The sequence below is a fragment of the Cherax quadricarinatus genome, chromosome 81 (assembly GCF_038502225.1).
Source record: "Cherax quadricarinatus isolate ZL_2023a chromosome 81, ASM3850222v1, whole genome shotgun sequence".
Classification (NCBI taxonomy): Eukaryota; Metazoa; Arthropoda; class Malacostraca; order Decapoda; family Parastacidae; genus Cherax; species Cherax quadricarinatus.
Genome location: NC_091372.1, coordinates 6,725,087 through 6,742,715, shown reverse-complemented (window position 1 = coordinate 6,742,715; position 17,629 = coordinate 6,725,087). Strand labels below are relative to the sequence as shown.

Genomic DNA, 17,629 nt, shown 5'->3' with positions numbered 1-17,629 from the left:
TTATGGTGTGGGGTGCTTTTAGTGGTTATAAGGGCAGAGGTGGACTATACTTTCTTTCTAGGAACATTACAATGAAGGGAAGTAATTATATCGAGGTGTTAAGGGACCACATGCTGACATTTTGGAGCATTCACGAGTGTGATTTTTTTTAATCATGATGATGCCCCTGCCCATAAGTCAAAAGGAGTGAAAGTTCCTTGTGGACAATATCATCAGTGTTTTGGAGTGGCCAGGCAATTCCCCTGGCCTAAATTCTATCGAGAATGACTGGCATGTGATGAAAAATGAGATTGCAAAAGCTCAACCCACCAACATCACAGACCTGAAGGAGGCACTGAAGCAGCTTTCGGTCAACATGGACGCCTCCCTCTTCTCCACTTCAATGCCCAGGCAACTTCAGATTGTAAGTGGTATTTTCGCATGGTTTTTATGGTTGTATTCTCGTTATTTTGGTCTCATTTGATAGAATGGAAGATATATTACAGAAATAGATATGATTTTGATTGCTTTCATGACGAAAAGCGCCTTGAAATTGAGCTCAACCTAGGAGAAATGGTCCATTGCTTGGCTGTTTCAGAGTAAACAAATGACGTCATTGTCCATTCCAATATGCAGTCGTGAATGGGTTGACATTTATACAATTATTGCAATAATGAATAACAGTAAATCTTATATTTTTTGTGTGAATAAAAATTACAAATACGTAATTTATATAATAATAATAATAATAATAATAATAATAATAATAATAACGATAATAATATGTAATAATAATATGAATAATAACAATACGTATAATAATAATATGAATAATAGTATAATACAATAATAATAATAATAATAATAATAATAATATGTATAATAATAATAAATGTATAATAATAATACATTATAATATATGTATAATAATAATACATAATAATAATGTACAACATATAATAATTATAATAATAGACGGCTTCAAAAGACCGTCACTAGATGGCAGTGTTTACCACAACAAAGAGGGAGCGGTTGTGGCCGCCTCCACCTGCTACATAATGACATTTTATTCATTCTAGAGTATATATTGTGTTTCTATGTTATTTATATTGTCTCTTATGCCATATTAGATAAACTGAGATATATAAATAAGCCGTATAGATGATATTAGCGAAATTATTCATGAAGTATTTTGCCTGGTGTCCAGACAAACTCTCGTCCACCGCCGACACCACCCATACCACTACATGAATGACATATTTTATTCATTTTAGAGTATATATCATGTTTCTATGTTATTTATATTGTTTATGATGTCATATTAGATGAAGTGAGATACATAAATAAGCTGTAGAGTTATTAGCGAAATTATTGAAGTACAGAATTCCACTGGAAAGGATTAATTGCATTTCAATTAATTTAAATGAGGAAAATTGACTCTGCAAACGAGCAAATTCAGTTGCAAGCAAGGTCATGGAACGAATTAAACTCACAAGTAGAGGTTCCACTTTACACGTAATAGTACAGGTTGGCCATCACTAATCCGGCTATCAGTAATCCGGTTCCACCAGTAACCCGGCACTAATTTCGGCTAGCATAACTTCAAATTTCATGGGTCGCTACACCAGCTGCTACTGTTTGGTGGCGCTACTTGCTGCTTAAGTTGTTCCAATTGCTTTTTCTCCATTTATTGTTATAACCTGCTCACTCTTAGCCCTAGCCATGGTTCAAATGAATAAATGCTTCTCACTGTGTAAAGCACATACACCATACATTGTCCATTAACCCTTTCAGGGTCCAAGGCCAAAATCTGAAGTGGTGCCCCAGTGTCCAAGAATTTTCAAGAAAAAAAATTGTTATTTTTTCTTATGAAATGATAGAGAATCTTTTTGTGAATGTAATAAAACAAAAAGTACGAAATTTGATGGAAAATTGACGAAATTATGCTCTTGTGAATTTTGATGTGTCAGCGATATTTATGAATCGGCGATTTTGCCGACTTTGACTCCCATTTTAGGTCAATTACATTATTCCAGTCGACCAAGTTCTTAGCTATTTCACTAGTATTACTTCTATTCTATCGATTGAGCACAAGAAATCGCCAAGTCAACTGTTTCAACTACAAAATAAAGTGACTGGAAATTGGTGATTTGGCCAATTTAACACAAAGTTCAAAATATTCCAATTTCAAAATAGGGTCCAGAATAAACAATGTAGGTATTCCTGGCACTAAACTACCATTTCCTCTGTTCATTAGTTATGTTTTGAAGCTTTACAAATGAATTCCATTTTGATTTTTTTATTCACAATGAATTTTTATTCACACCAAAAAATAGAAGATTTACTGTTATGCAATATTGTAATAATTGTATAAATATCATCACCACATTTGTGAATGTATATTAGACCCACCAGCTGGTGTGTATTAGACGTGCGAGGTCGTTTGTTTACTCTTGAACATCGGCAAAAATTTAACATTTTCGCCACTTTGAGCTCAGTTTCAAGCCATTTCCAGTGCTAAAACCAATCAAAATTATATCTATTTCTGTAATATTTCTTCCATTCCATGAAATGAGACCAAGAAATCACAAATACAACTATAAAAAACATACGAAAAAACACTACAAAGTCGCTGTTTTAATAAAAAATCACGGTCTCAGTTTTTTTTCTCTCATTATACACAGTGTGCTGCAGGATTTGTTTTATGTGGTGCACACATACCACATAGTTGTATTCTCTCATATCTGGGCCCAAATTTACCACTCACAGTTTATCAGAGTGAGCTGAGCTCATGACGTAGATCTACGGTTTGGACCCTGAACGTAAAGTCGTAGATCTACGGGACAGACCCTGAAAGGGTTAAAGATAAAGTGGCTCTGAAGCCACTGTCGGTTGCCATGAGCTCAGTTCATTCAGATAAGCTGTGACCAGTAAATTTGGGCCTACATATGAGTGAATAGGTCTGTGGGGTAAGTGTGCACTATATAAAAAAAATCCTGCAGCACGCAGTGCACAATGAGCAAAAAACTGAGACTGTGTTTATGGTGTAAACCCGACTTTGCGGTGTATTTTCATATGGTTTGTATGGTTGTATTCTTGTTTTTTGGTCTCATTTGATAGAATGGAAAATATATTACAAAGATAGATATAATTTTGATTGGTTTCACACCGGAGAGTACCTTAAAATTGAGCTCAAAGTAGCAGAAATGTTAGATTTTTGCCGATGTTCAACAATAAACAAATGTCGCCATTCAATACGTGCGCAACTGGCCGATCTAATACAGTCATGAGTGGGTTGACATTATTTATACAATTATTGCAATAATGCAGAACAGTAAATCTATTTTTTGTGTGAATAAAAATCCAAAATGGAAAGCAAGCATAATATAAGAGGGACCTTGAGACATGACTAATGAACAGAGAAAATGTTATTTTAGTGCTAGGAATGTCTGCACTGTTTATTCTAGACCCTACTTTGAAATTGGCATCTTTTGAAATTTGTGATATCAGCCAAATTACTGATTTCTGACCACTTTATTATGTAGTTGAAATAGGTGAATGGGCGGTTTCTTGTACTCAGTTGACAGAATAGAAGGAATACTAGTGAAATAGCAGAGTTTCGTGTACTGGAACAATGGAATGGGCCAAAAATAGGGCGTAAAGTGGGTAAAATTGCCGATGCATAAATATCACCGTTCGTTAAAGTATTCTAACCTAACAACTGTAATCCGGAACCCTACAGGTCCTAATGATGCCGGATTAGTGATGGCCAACCTGTACTAGTAGAAGTCATATTACATGTTGTAGTACTAGTAGTAGTCATAATACATGTAAAGTAGTACTACTGCTAGTGGTACTATTAGTACTATAGCAGTGGAACTAGTACTATAGCAGTGGTACTAGCAGTACAACAGCAGTGGTACTAGTAGTACTATAGCTGTGGTACTAGTAGTACTATAGCAGTGGCACTAGTACTATAGCAATGGTACTAGAAGTACTATAGCAGTGGTACTAGAAGTACTATAGCAGTGGTACTAGAAGTACTATAGCAGTGGTACTAGAAGTACTATAGCAGTGGTATTAGAAGTACTATAGCAGTGGTACTAGCAGTACTATAGCAGTGGTACTAGCAGTACTATAGCAGTGGTACTAGTAGTACTATAGCAATGGTACTAGAACTATAGCAATGGTACTAGAAGTACTATAGCAGTGGTACTAGAAGTACTATAGCAGTGGTACTAGAAGTACTATAGCAGTGGTACTAGAAGTACTATAGCAGTGGTACTAGAAGTACTATAGCAGTGGTACTAGAAGTACTATAGCAGTGGTACTAGAAGTACTATAGCAGTGGTACTAGTAGTACTATAGCAGTGGTACTAGTAGTACTATAGCAGTTGCACTAGTACTATAGCAATGGTACTAGAAGTACTATAGCAGTGTTACTAGAAGTACTATAGCAGTGGTACTAGAAGTACTATAGCAGTGGTACTAGAAGTACTATAGCAGTGGTACTAGAAGTACTATAGCAGTAGTACTAGCAGTACTATAGCAGTAGTACTAGCAGCACTATAGCAGTAGTACTAGCTGTACTATAGCAGTAGTACTAGCTGTACTATAGCAGTAGTACTAGCTGTACTATAGCAGTAGTACTAGCTGTACTATAGCAGTAGTACTAGCTGTACTATAGCAGTAGTACTAGCAGTACTATAGCAGTGGTACTAGTAGTACCAGACCGGGCCGCGGGGGCGTTGACCCCCGGAACTCTCTCCAGGTAATAGCAGTGGTACTAGTAGTACTATACCAGTACTACTAATAGTAATAGTAATTTACAGAGCACTTTGACCATGTAGGTCACTCATTGCTGTAAAAAAATGTATACAAGACAATGAAAGCAAAGATAAAATTAACAAACAATGAAAGCAATAAACATTATCATGCCAATCAACACAAATAAAACATTATCATGCCAAGTCAAAATAACCAGCAGCAATTACAAACCCCCATTAAATAAATTGTCAAAACTCTACAAAAAGTTACATAAATGCTTTAGAAACCCAAATTGTTAAATGAGACACTTGTGCAACAGATGGGTATCTTTATTCTGGAAACATTTTTCCAGCCAGTGACTTCTACAGTCCAATACAGAGAAGAATGGTGGAAGATGAGGAGGAGTTTGATATAATCAGTCCTTCAGCCTGGAGATGATGTGCTCAGGCCATCATTCTTAATATACATAGAGAAGGGACCAATATACCACAGACAGATGAGGCAAAGCAGTGGTAAATGGCATCACAAGTGAAAAAATCCACCAGTGGAAGCAGGTCATGCCTATAGGTTAGGCATGACTTGCTTCCACCTCATCTACTGAGAATACATTAGACTCTTCTCTGCATGTACAGTGGACCCCCGGCATTGGATGGCATCAGTATATGTTAAATCCAGTATACGATACATTTTAATGCAAAAATTTTGTCTCACCACTCGTTAAAAAACCTGCCACATGTGATTTGTTCGGGACGCATCCACGTGTGGCCTGAACTGCCCCGTGCGTGCCAGTGTTTACAAGCCAGCCAGTGTGCTCGCATCTAAGCATACATTCGGTACATTCCATATTATCACAGTTTTTTTGGTGCTTGTTTCTGCAAAATAAGTCACCATGGGCCCCAAGAAAGCTTCTAGTGCCAACCCTGCGAGAAAAAGGGTGCTAATTACTATGGAAATGAAGAAAGAGATAATTGCAAAGTACGAAAGTGGAGTGCGTGTGTCGGAGCTGGCCAGGTTGTATACCAAACCCCAATCAACCATCGCTACTATAGTGGCCAGGAAAACGGCAATCAAGGAAGTTGTTCTTGCAAAAGCTGCATGTCTGTTTTCGAAACAGAGATTGCAAGTGTTAGAAGATGTTGAGAGACTGTTATTGGTGTGGATAAATGAAAAACAGATAGCAGGAGATTGCATCTCTCAAGCAATCATATGTGAAAAGGCTAGGAAGCTGCATGAGGATTTAATTGAAAAAATGCCTGCAACTAGAGGTAATGTGAGTGAATTTAAGGCAAGCAAAGGTTGGTTTGAAAGATTTAAGAATCGTAGTGGCATACATAGTGTGATTAGGCATGGTGAAGCTGCCAGTTCGGACCAAAAAGCAGCTGAAAAATATGTGAAGGAATTCAAGGATTACATAGACAGTGAAGAATTTAAACCTGAACAAAGTGTTTAATAGCGACGAAACAGGCCTGTTTTGGAAGAAATTGCCAAGCAGGACCTACATTACTCAGGACGAAAAGGCACTCCCAGGACATAAGCCTATGAAAGACAGGCTTACTCTTCTGATGTGTGCCAATGCTAGTGGTGATTGCAAAGTGAAGCCTTTATTGGTGTATCACTCAGAAACTCCCAGTGTTCAGGCAAAACAATGTCCTCAAGGCTAATTTTTGTGTGCTGTGGAGGGCAAACACTAAGGCATGGGTCACTAGGGACTTTTTCTATGACTGGTTACACCATGCATTTGCCCCCACTGTGAAAAATCACCTAAATGAAAAGAAATTAGACCTTAAGTGCCTCCTGGTATTAGACAATGCCCCTGGTCATCCTACAGACTTGGCAGAGCGACTTTCTGGGGACCTTAATGGTCAAGTTTTTGCCTCCTTATACCACTCCTCTCCTGCAGCCCACGGACCAGCAGGTCATTTCCAATTTCAAGAAACTGTACACAAAAGCTGTTTCAAAAGTGCTTTGAAGTGACCACAGACACTCGATTGACTCTAAGAGAGTTTTGGAAGGATCACTTTCATATCCTCAACTGTGTAAACCTTATAGGTAAGGCTTGGGAGGGAGTGACAAAGAGGACCTTGAACTCTGCTTGGAAGAAACTGTGGCCAGAATGTGTACACAAAAGGGATTTTGAAGGGTTTGAGGCTAACCCTGGGAATCGTATGCCAGTTGAGGAATCCACTGTGGCACTGGGGAAGTCCTTGGGGTTGGAGGTTAGTGGGGAGGATGTGGAAGAGTTGATGGAGGAGGACAATGAAGAACTAACCACTGATGAACTGCTAGATCATCTTCAACAGCAAGAGGCCAGACCTGAGGAAACTGCTTCGGAGGAGGGGATAGAGAAATTGAAGAAGTTGCCTACTTCAATGATTAAAGACGTGTGTACAATGTGGACAAAGGTGAAAACCTTTATGGATGAAAATCACCCTCACACAGCTATTGCACGCCGTGCTGGTGACTATTACAATGACAATGTTGTGAACCACTTTAGAAAAGTCATAAAGGAATGAGAGGTACAGGCCTCTATGGACAGATATGTTGTGTGACAGAAGTCCAGTGACTCTCAAGCTGGTCCTAGTGGCATTAAAAGTAGAAGGGAAGTAACCCCGGAAAAGGACTTGCTACCTCAAGTCCTATTGGAAGGGGATTCCCCTTCTAAACAATAACAACTTTGGCACTCTCCCCTCCTCCCATCCCATCAATCATCACCAGACCTTCATTAAAGGTAAGTGTCATGTATTCTATTGTTAGTAGAGTACTACTAACTGTGCATGTCTTCTTCAGTTTGTGTGCATTAAGCTTAATATTTCATGTGGTAAAACTTTTTTCATACTTTTGGGTGTCTTGCATAGATTAATTTGATTTCCATTATTTCTTATGGGGAAAATTAAATCGCCTTACGATAATTTTGGCATACGATGAGCTCTCAGGAACAGATTAATATCGTATGCTGGGGGTCCAATGTACAGTGGTACCTCAGTATACGTCCGCTTTGGAATAAGTCCAACTTGGTATACGTCCTGTTTGGATGCGAAAATTTTTGCTTGGTATACGACCTTCGTTTGGTATACGACTCACGTGCTAGAACTTGTATGGGTCAAAATGAGCCATGACACTGTGCGCTACCCTTGTACTTATTTGTAGGAAGTTAGGTGTAGGTAGCCCTGTCCAAAACTTAATTTTTTTTTTTATTATCACACTGGCCGATTCCCACCAAGGCAGGGTGGCCCGAAAAAGAAAAACTTTCACCATCATTCACTCCATCACTGTCTTGCCAGAAGGGTGCTTTACACTACAGTTTTTAAACTGCAACATTAACACCCCTCCTTCAGAGTGCAGGCACTATACTTCCCATCTCCAGGACTCAAGTCCGGCCTGCCGGTTTCCCTGAACCCCTTCATAAATGTTACTTTGCTCACACTCCAACAGCACGTCAAGTATTAAAAACCATTTGTCTCCATTCACTCCTACCAAACACACTCACGCATGCCTGCTGGAAGTCCAAGCCCCTCGCACACAAAACCTCCTTTACCCCCTCCCTCCAACCTTTCCTAGGCCGACCCCTACCCCGCCTTCCTTCCACTACAGACTGATACACTCTTGAAGTTATTCTGTTTCACTCCATTCTCTCCACATGTCCGAACCACCTCAACAACCCTTCCTCAGCCCTCTGGACAACAGTTTTGGTAATCCCGCACCTCCTCCTAACTTCCAAACTACGAATTCTCTGCATTATATTCACACCACACAGTTCCTGGATAGACCTACAGGCGGCAGGTTGTATAGCGGGCTAGCTGCGGGATTTTCAAGGATAGCTCCTGGTCAAAGAGGCTGACCAGGTCCCTACTTAACAGAACTCAGTGTGAATGCTTTGAGAAGATACCAGAGCAGCAAACGGACATCCCAGTGCATCGTTTCAGCTTAAATAGTTGAAGTGTTGTGCAGTTTCAGAGGATTTGGTGTTGTCGAGTCAGGACCAGTCAGCGCCTCCCCCCCTCTCCACTGGGGGGGAGGGGGAGGGCGTGTGTAGTAAACAGTGACCCTCTCATAACGCCTCACACCTGCGCGTCTCCCCCGCCTCACCCACCCAACTCCCAGTGCCACCCCATCTGTAGAGGGTACTTCTCCCCTAACCCACGATGTCAGCGATGGCACTGCAGGGAGTGCCTGGCTCACAGGAACTTCCACTACAGGGACAGCATCGTGGAGTTCGACTGCGAGGCAGCTGTCAGGTGTGCCACAGGCAGTGTGTACTCAGTTCCTCAAGCTTCAACATCCGTGCACACGAGGGCCTGGGATCTTCAATCAACTTGGCATCCACCAGGACGCTGACATGTCCCTAGGGGAGCTCTGCATCGGGCTGCTAACGGAGTCACTGGCTTCTTGGACCTCTTGGGGAGGGTCGATGGTGCTCGTGCAAGCAGCAGATCCCAGGGCAACTTGCTGCTGTTTGCAATGGCTGTCTGCCGAGGAGAGACAGGCACCTAGCAACATCTGTTGTTGGGGCATTGGATGAATTCCCTACTATGTTTGTTAACTGCTCATTAATCTGTAATTTGTATATGATTGTAATCATGTGATAACGTGTTTATCATTCATTACCTTTGAAACTTGTCATGATTTTGACCAGCTCTACCTGGAGCTTATTACCTTTGTAAATTCTCATGATTAATGTGTTTATGATTCATTACCTTTGCAATTATTCATGAGTGTGACCAGCTCTACCTGGAGCTCATTACCTTTGTAACTTGGTCATGATTATGACCAGATCTAGTTCATTACCATTGTAACTTGCTCAGCTATCAAAACTTTGGAGTCCAGTCCCTGGACCAATTATGTACCTCTGTAATCTTTTGACTACCGCCCACAGGATGGGTATGGGGTGCATAATAAACATATTAAACTAACTAACTATTCACACCACACATTGCTCTCAGACATGACATCTCCACTGCCTCCAGCCTTCTCCTCGCTGCAACATTCATCACCCATGCTTCACACCCATATAAGAGCGTTGGTAAAACTATACTCTCATACATTCCCCTCGTTGCCTCCAAGGACAAAGTTCTTTGTCTCCACAGACTCCTAAGTGCACCACTCACCCTTTTCCCCTCATCAATTCTATGATTCACCTCATCTTTCATAGACCCATCCGCTGACACGTCCACTCCCAAATATTTGAATACATTCACCTCCTCCATACTCTCTCCCTCCAATCTGATATCCAATCTTTCATCACCTAATCTTTTTGTTATCCTCATAACCTTACTCTTTCCTGTATTCACTTTCAATTTTCTTCTTTTGCACACCCTTCCAAATTCATCCACCAATCTCTGCAACTTCTCTTCAGAATCTCCCAAGAGCACAGTGTCATCAGCAAAGAGCAACTGTGACAACTCCCACTTTATGTGTGATTCTTTATCTTTTAACTCCACGCCTCTTGCCAAGACCCTCGCATTTACTTCTCTTACAACCCCATCTATAAATATATTAAACAACCACGGTGACATAACACATCCTTGTCTAAGGCCTACTTTTACTGGGAAATAATTTCCCTCTTTCCTACATACTCTAACTTGAGCCTCACTATCCTCGTAAAAACTCTTCACTGCTTTCAGTAACCTACCTCCTACATCATACACCTGCAACATCTGCCACATTGCCCCCCTATCCACCCTGTCATACGCCTTTTCCAAATCCATAAATGCCACAAAGACCTCTTTAGCCTTATCTAAATACTGTTCACTTAATATACATACAATATTTAATGCAGCCCAGAGAGATAAAATACACATACAATACATTCATTATTTACCTTAAAATATGTCATAGGGATTTGGTAATGGATTTGGAGTAATAATACACACACAGGATGTCTTGGTAGCGTATATTAAGATAAGGGATAGCACTCAAGAGCCTGACCTGTCTCTGCTATATCTTGGTTCCAACTGAGGGCAGTGCCCGAGGACACCCTTTCAAAGGGTGACTCGTGATGTCACAGCTAGCAGGGCAGGGAGTCACGTAATGGTTAGCGAGTGATTCACCTAATAGTTACTGGTATGAGGCACAAGTACTACTGACACTACTGATAAATGTGTGTAGTCTTAACGTAGGACGAGAGGTGAGTATTTATTTGTAGGAAGTCAGGTGTTGGTAGCCAGTAAGTAGCCTGGGCTACATAGATATACAATATTTAATGTGGCCCAGAGCCATATTATTACCATCGACATACCATGTTCACTGACTTTAATCGTTTCTAACAACTACCTTTAGATGCCATCATAAATGAAGGGAGAAGTAATGAATAATTTATGCCAAGAATTGTAAACAAAAGCTGAGTGACTAGGCCAAACGCAGATTCACACACGCTTTCTTTGGCGCTGGACCAGCATTTAAACATAGCATGTTTATATGCTGTGTAACGTGTTTCTTATATAATTTTGAAGAAAATATCATAGATGGATTAATGAAAATGTCTATATTAACAAAATAAGATATTTAATGTAAAAGTCAAACCTGGTGAGCTTCAACCAGGTGCAAATAGGGAAAAGACACAGAAAGAAGACGGGGATGCTCCTTCCAAACAATAACATTTCCTCCTCCTCCCTTCTCAGCACTATCCTAGTAGGCACTCCACTTTTCAGCAAAGTGAGGTTAAATTTGCATTTATTTCATCTAATTCTTTTGTATTTATGTATGCATTTTAGTATTAAAAAGTGTTTAAATTACATATTTTAGTATGAAGCAGTGTTTAAATTATTTTATACAACTCCAACAGTGTATAATATGCCAATAACAACAGGATTTTTTTTTCATGGGAACGGATTAAGAATGTACACCAAGGTACCACCATATGTTGGATTTCTATTAAGATTGATGGACTGAACACATCGACTCCAGGCTGAGGGACTGATTACCTCATACTCATTTTCCACTGCTCTTCTCTGTATTGGACTGAAGAAGCCACTGGCTAGCAAAACGTTTCCAGAATAAAGATACTCAAATGTTGCACAAGTGTCTCAGTTAAAAACTTGTCAGCTTTCTAAACCCCTTATACAAATTCTGTCAGACACAGCAACATCTTGGGGTCTTGATGAAGGGAATTCTCCAAAGCTTGCCTAACCTACAGGCATGACCTACTTCCACTGATGACTCCACCTACCACTGCTTCACCTCATCAACTTTGTCTATAACTAGACCAATGTGTGCCATACATAATCATGAGTTTTCATGAGAAAAGTTAACTGCAGCACTGACCTGACACTATACCAGATGCTATAAAACATGTATGCATTACTGTACTAACAAATTCTGTCTTGTGATTTTAAATTTTACACTTTGCACTATCATTATTTGGCAAATACAAAATCATATACGTATGCCTAAATCAAATCTAAATAATGAGCATCCACTGAAATATTGGAAATGTTATATTAACTTAGTAGGATCTTCCTAGGTTAAATTTTAAGCCATCTTGTAACCATTTATATACATACTTTATCTGCCACATTGAGCATTTCTAGTTTTTGTAATTCAACTTGACCTAAATGATCTCTTGGACCCACGCCCAGAATGAATCTCATTTCATGTAGGGTCCCATGGCTCAGTCGGCAACGCTCTCGCCTCACACACAGAGTGTCCAAGGTTCAATATCCAGCATGGGTGGTACACTGGGCGTGTTTCCTTACACCTGCTGTCAGTGTTCACCTAGCAGTACGTAGGTACCTGGATGTTAATGGACTCGCAAGACTGACATACAGCATAAGGCAGTATACTCGACACTCGATATTCCAACACCTAAAATTTCCCCAAAATTTTCGGCAAATTTCAGTTAAAAATTATACACAGAACTAGAAAGCTTGATGAATGTACAAACCAGATTAATAAGTGTATAAGTAAATATAAAATTAATTTTACCTAAGTACAGGTACACACGAGCACAATTATCATACCTAATAACATATGTGAAAATTACACAAGATAACCCTGAAAAGCCAAGTGACTAAGTAAGTTTATTGAGGTATATACAAATACTTACATATATTAACATACATAACAAAAATATAGAGAACCTGGGATAACCCCCAAAAAAAAAATCAGTGACTTATTTCCATTACCTCCAAACACCCATAATTCAACTAACTTAAGCATAATAACTACACAAGTATCACACACACACATACACTACACACAAACACACACATATAACACAATAAATGGCTTAAATTACCTGAGCATTGACGTCTATCTCTAAAAATGTGTAGACGCTCATGTTAACATGTGTTGCCACCTCGGCCACCACTCCCTCAGTCACCTGTTAAAATAACTCGCTTATTTATTATTATTTTATATTAATGCTCTTATTGTAGGTAAATAATTTAGAAAAAAATATACCGTAGATATTGTTGGTGTTGTATATGTTATTATTTTATTTTGTTAAGGTTTTATATACGTTGGGGTAAGACCCCAACTGTCACTGATTTTTTTTATGATGCCCAGGTACCTACTTACTGTTAGGTGAATAAGGGTAGCAGGTGTAAGGTGATTAGCACCCAGGTACCTACTTACTGTTAGGTGAATAAGGGTAGCAGGTGTAAGGTGATTAGCACCCAGGTACCTACTTACTGTTAGGTGAATAAGGGTAGCAGGTGTAAGGTGATTAGCACCCAGGTACCTACTTACTGTTAGGTGAATAAGGGTAGCAGGTGTAAGGTGATTAGCACCCAGGTACCTGCTTACTGTTAGGTGAACAGGGGCAGCAGGTGTAAGGTAACTAACACCCAGGTACCTACTTAATGTTAGGTGAACAGGGGCAGCAAGTGTAAGGTGACTAACACCCAGGTACCTACTTACTGTTAGGTGAACAGGGGCAGCAGGTGTAAGGTGACTAACACCCAGGTACCTACTTACTGTTAGGTGTACAGGGGCAACAGGTGTAAGGTGACTAACACCCAGGTACCTACTTACTGTTAGGAGAACAGGGGCAGCAGGTGTAAGGCGATTAACACCCAGTACCTACTTACTGTTAGGTGACTAACACCCAAGTACCTGCTTCCTGCTTTGTGAACAGGAGAAGCAGGTGTACATATGTATATATCAGTATTAGTAATAAATAGTTCATACCTGGAGTTTACCTGGAGAGAGTTCCGGGGGTCAACGCCCCCGCGGCCCGGTCTGTGACCAGGCCTCCTGGTGGATCAGAGCCTGATCAACCAGGCTGTTGCTGCTGGCTGCTCGCAAACCAACGTACGAGCCACAGCCCGGCTGGTCAGGAACTGACTTTAGGTGCTTGTCCAGTGCCAGCTTGAAGACTGCCAGGGGTCTGTTGGTAATCCCCCTTATGTATGCTGGGAGGCAGTTGAACAGTCTCGGGCCCCTGACACTTATTGTATGGTCTCTTAACGTGCTAGTGACACCCCTGCTTTTCATTGGGGGGATGTTGCATCGTCTGCCAAGTCTTTTGCTTTCGTAGTGAGTGATTTTCGTGTGCAAGTTCATGAGTTTTCATGAAATGGTTGACATAACAAGGGAGTTTCCTTATACCAAGTACATTCCTTATACCATGTACATTCCTTGTACCATGTACATTCCTTGTACCAAGTACATTCCTTGTACCATGTACATTCCTTGTACCATGTACATTCCTTGTACCATGTACATTCCTTGTACCACGTACATTCCTTGTACCAAGTACATTCCTTGTACCATGTACATTCCTTGTACCATGTACATTCCTTGTACCAAGTACATTCCTTGTACCAAGTACATTCCTTGTACCATGTACATTCCTTGTACCATGTACATTCCTTGTACCATGTACATTCCTTGTACCAAGTACATTCCTTGTACCAAGTACATTCCTTGTACCATGTACATTCCTTGTACCAAGTACATTCCTTGTACCAAGTACATTCCTTGTACCATGTACATTCCTTGTACCATGTACATTCCTTGTACCATGTACATTCCTTGTACCAAGTACATTCCTTGTACCAAGTACATTCCTTGTACCAAGTACATTCCTTGTACCATGTACATTCCTTGTACAATGTACATTCCTTGTACCAAGTACATTCCTTGTAACAAGTACATTCCTTGTACCATGTACATTCCTTGTGCCATGTACATTCCTTGTACCGTGTACATTCCTTGTACCATGTACATTCCTTGTACCATGTACATTCCTTGTACCATGTACATTCCTTGTACCAAGTACATTCCTTGTACCAAGTACATTCCTTGTACCATGTACATTCCTTGTACCATGTACATTCCTTGTACCAAGTACATTCCTTGTACCATGTACATTCCTTGTACCATGTACATTCCTTGTATCATGTACATTCCTTGTACCAAGTACATTCCTTGTACCATGTACATTCCTTGTACCATGTACATTCCTTGTACCAAGTACATTCCTTGTACCATGTACATTCCTTGTACCATGTACATTCCTTGTACCATGTACATTCCTTGTACCATGTACATTCCTTGTACCATGTACATTCCTTGTACCATGTACATTCCTTGTACCAAGTACATTCCTTGTACCATGTACATTCCTTGTAACATGTACATTCCTTGTACCAAGTACATTCCTTGTACCATGTACATTCCTTGTACCATGTACATTCCTTGTACCATGTACATTCCTTGTACCAAGTACATTCCTTGTACAATGTACATTCCTTGTACCAAGTACATTCCTTGTACCATGTACATTCCTTGTACCATGTACATTCCTTGTACCAAGTACATTTCTTGTACCATGTACATTCCTTGTACCATGTACATTCCTTGTACCAAGTACATTCCTTGTACCATGTACATTCCTTGTACCATGTACATTCCTTGTACCATGTACATTCCTTGTACCATGTACATTCCTTGTACCAAGTACATTCCTTGTACCATGTGGCCAGGCTTCAAACACTTTTTATTGTACAGCAATAAAGGAATGGAACAGACTACCCGCACATGTCAAAGCCAGTCATAGCGTGAACCAGTTCAAGAAGAGTGCCAAAAGGTGTCTGATGAATGTAGCTACAGAAAGGGAGGGGAATGATTTTCTATTTTTTAGCTAACATACGTGTAAATTTTACCTTATTCCTTGTAATGACCCTCGTATGGTAGATAGTCTTAATGACCTTGGTGTCGCAGATAGTCTTTTTAGTATGATAAGATGTTATCTTCATTGTAGAACAATAAGAAAATATTATAACCTTTATACTATAATAATAAGGTAAAAGGACCCCAATGGAAATAAGTCACTCTGTCTGACTTTTTTGGGTTATCCTAGGTTCTCTACACATATGCTGCTATATATGATAATTCTATGTAACTGTATTTGTGTATACCTGAATAAACTTACTTACTTACTTACTTACTTATGTACATTCCTTGTACCAAGTACATTCCTTGTACCAAGTACATTCCTTGTACCATGTACATTCCTTGTACCATGTACATTCCTTGTACCAAGCACATTCCTTGTACCATGTACATTCCTTGTACCATGTACATTCCTTGTACCATGTACATTCCTTGTACCATGTACATTCCTTGTACCAAGTACATTCCTTGTACCATGTACATTCCTTGTACCATGTACATTCCTTGTACCAAGCACATTCCTTGTACCATGTACATTCCTTGTACCATGTACATTCCTTGTACCATGTAAATTCCTTGTACCATGTACATTCCTTGTACCATGTACATTCTTTGTACCAAGTACATTCCTTGTACCATGTACATTCCTTGTACCATATACATTCCTTGTACCATGTACATTCCTTGTACCATGTACATTCCTTGTACCATGTACATTCCTTGTACCATGTACATTCCTTGTGCCATGTACATTCCTTGTACCATGTACATTCCTTGTACCATGTACATTCCTTGTACCATGTACATTCCTTGTACCATGTACATTCCTTGTACCATGTACATTCCTTGTACCAAGTACATTCCTTGTACCAACCAACCATCCAACAACCTTCCATCATACATAAGAGGAATTACTAACAAACTTCTGGCTGTCTTACGAACTGGACAATTTCCTCAACTCAGTTCCTAACATAATTGTGGTTCGTACGTTGAAATGCGCATGGCCAGCAGTAACAGCCAGGTTGATCAGGCCCTTGATCTACCAGGCCTCGCCTGAGGCCGGGACGCGGGGGCGTTGAGCCCCGAAAACACGTCAGGTAACCTTCAATTTTCAACGTTTAGGAGTTATGCAGCTCCTGGGAAATTGGAGGTAGCTCCAGTTCCTTAGATCAAGAGCCCTTCGCCAGCACCATTGACAGCATGGAGAAAATAGTCTTAGGCACACAGAATATTCCTGTTTAAAAACTAGTGAAATTAACTGTGATGGTTGTTGGGTTGATATGAACCGAGGTCTTCACACAGGCAACTGACCATCACTTATCTCATAATAATAATAATAATAATATCTTTATTTCTACCAGTACATGTACAAGGTATACAGACCATAGCTGACATCAATGACATACTACTATATAGAAAGACCTTTGTTACGCTGAGCATTTCCCACAAATTAGGTTAAATTTGTCCCAGGATGCGACCCACACCAGTCCACTAACATCCGAGTACCTATTTTATTGATGGGGAACATATGTGGAGTATACATAACACAAGCACTTCTCAGTGCCAACAACAACATAACTATCTTTAACTACAATATCAGATCTTTAAGCAAGCATTACGATGACCTCATAGCATTACTAAATTCCTTACATGCCAATATGTCCATCATTACACTAACTGAAACCTGGCTAAAGCCTGATAGTACAGATGTCTATGCCATTCCTGGCCCGGTGGTCTGGTGGCGGTGGCCCGGTGGTCTGGTGGCTAA

The 17,629-nt window shown here is 40.0% G+C and overlaps 1 protein-coding gene across 1 annotated transcript in view; it reads right to left on the bottom strand.

Annotated features, from left to right (window-relative positions):
- Positions 1 to 13,063, bottom strand: part of eIF3m (eukaryotic translation initiation factor 3 subunit m) — a 43,192-nt gene extending 30,129 nt beyond the window's left edge. The window contains exon 1 of the mRNA XM_053792706.2: positions 12,980 to 13,063. Coding sequence (XP_053648681.1) covers positions 12,980 to 13,021 — 42 coding nt within the window. The 5' untranslated portion in view covers positions 13,022 to 13,063. The remainder of the gene's footprint in view (positions 1 to 12,979) is intronic.
- Between the last annotated feature and the right edge of the window lie 4,566 nt (positions 13,064 to 17,629).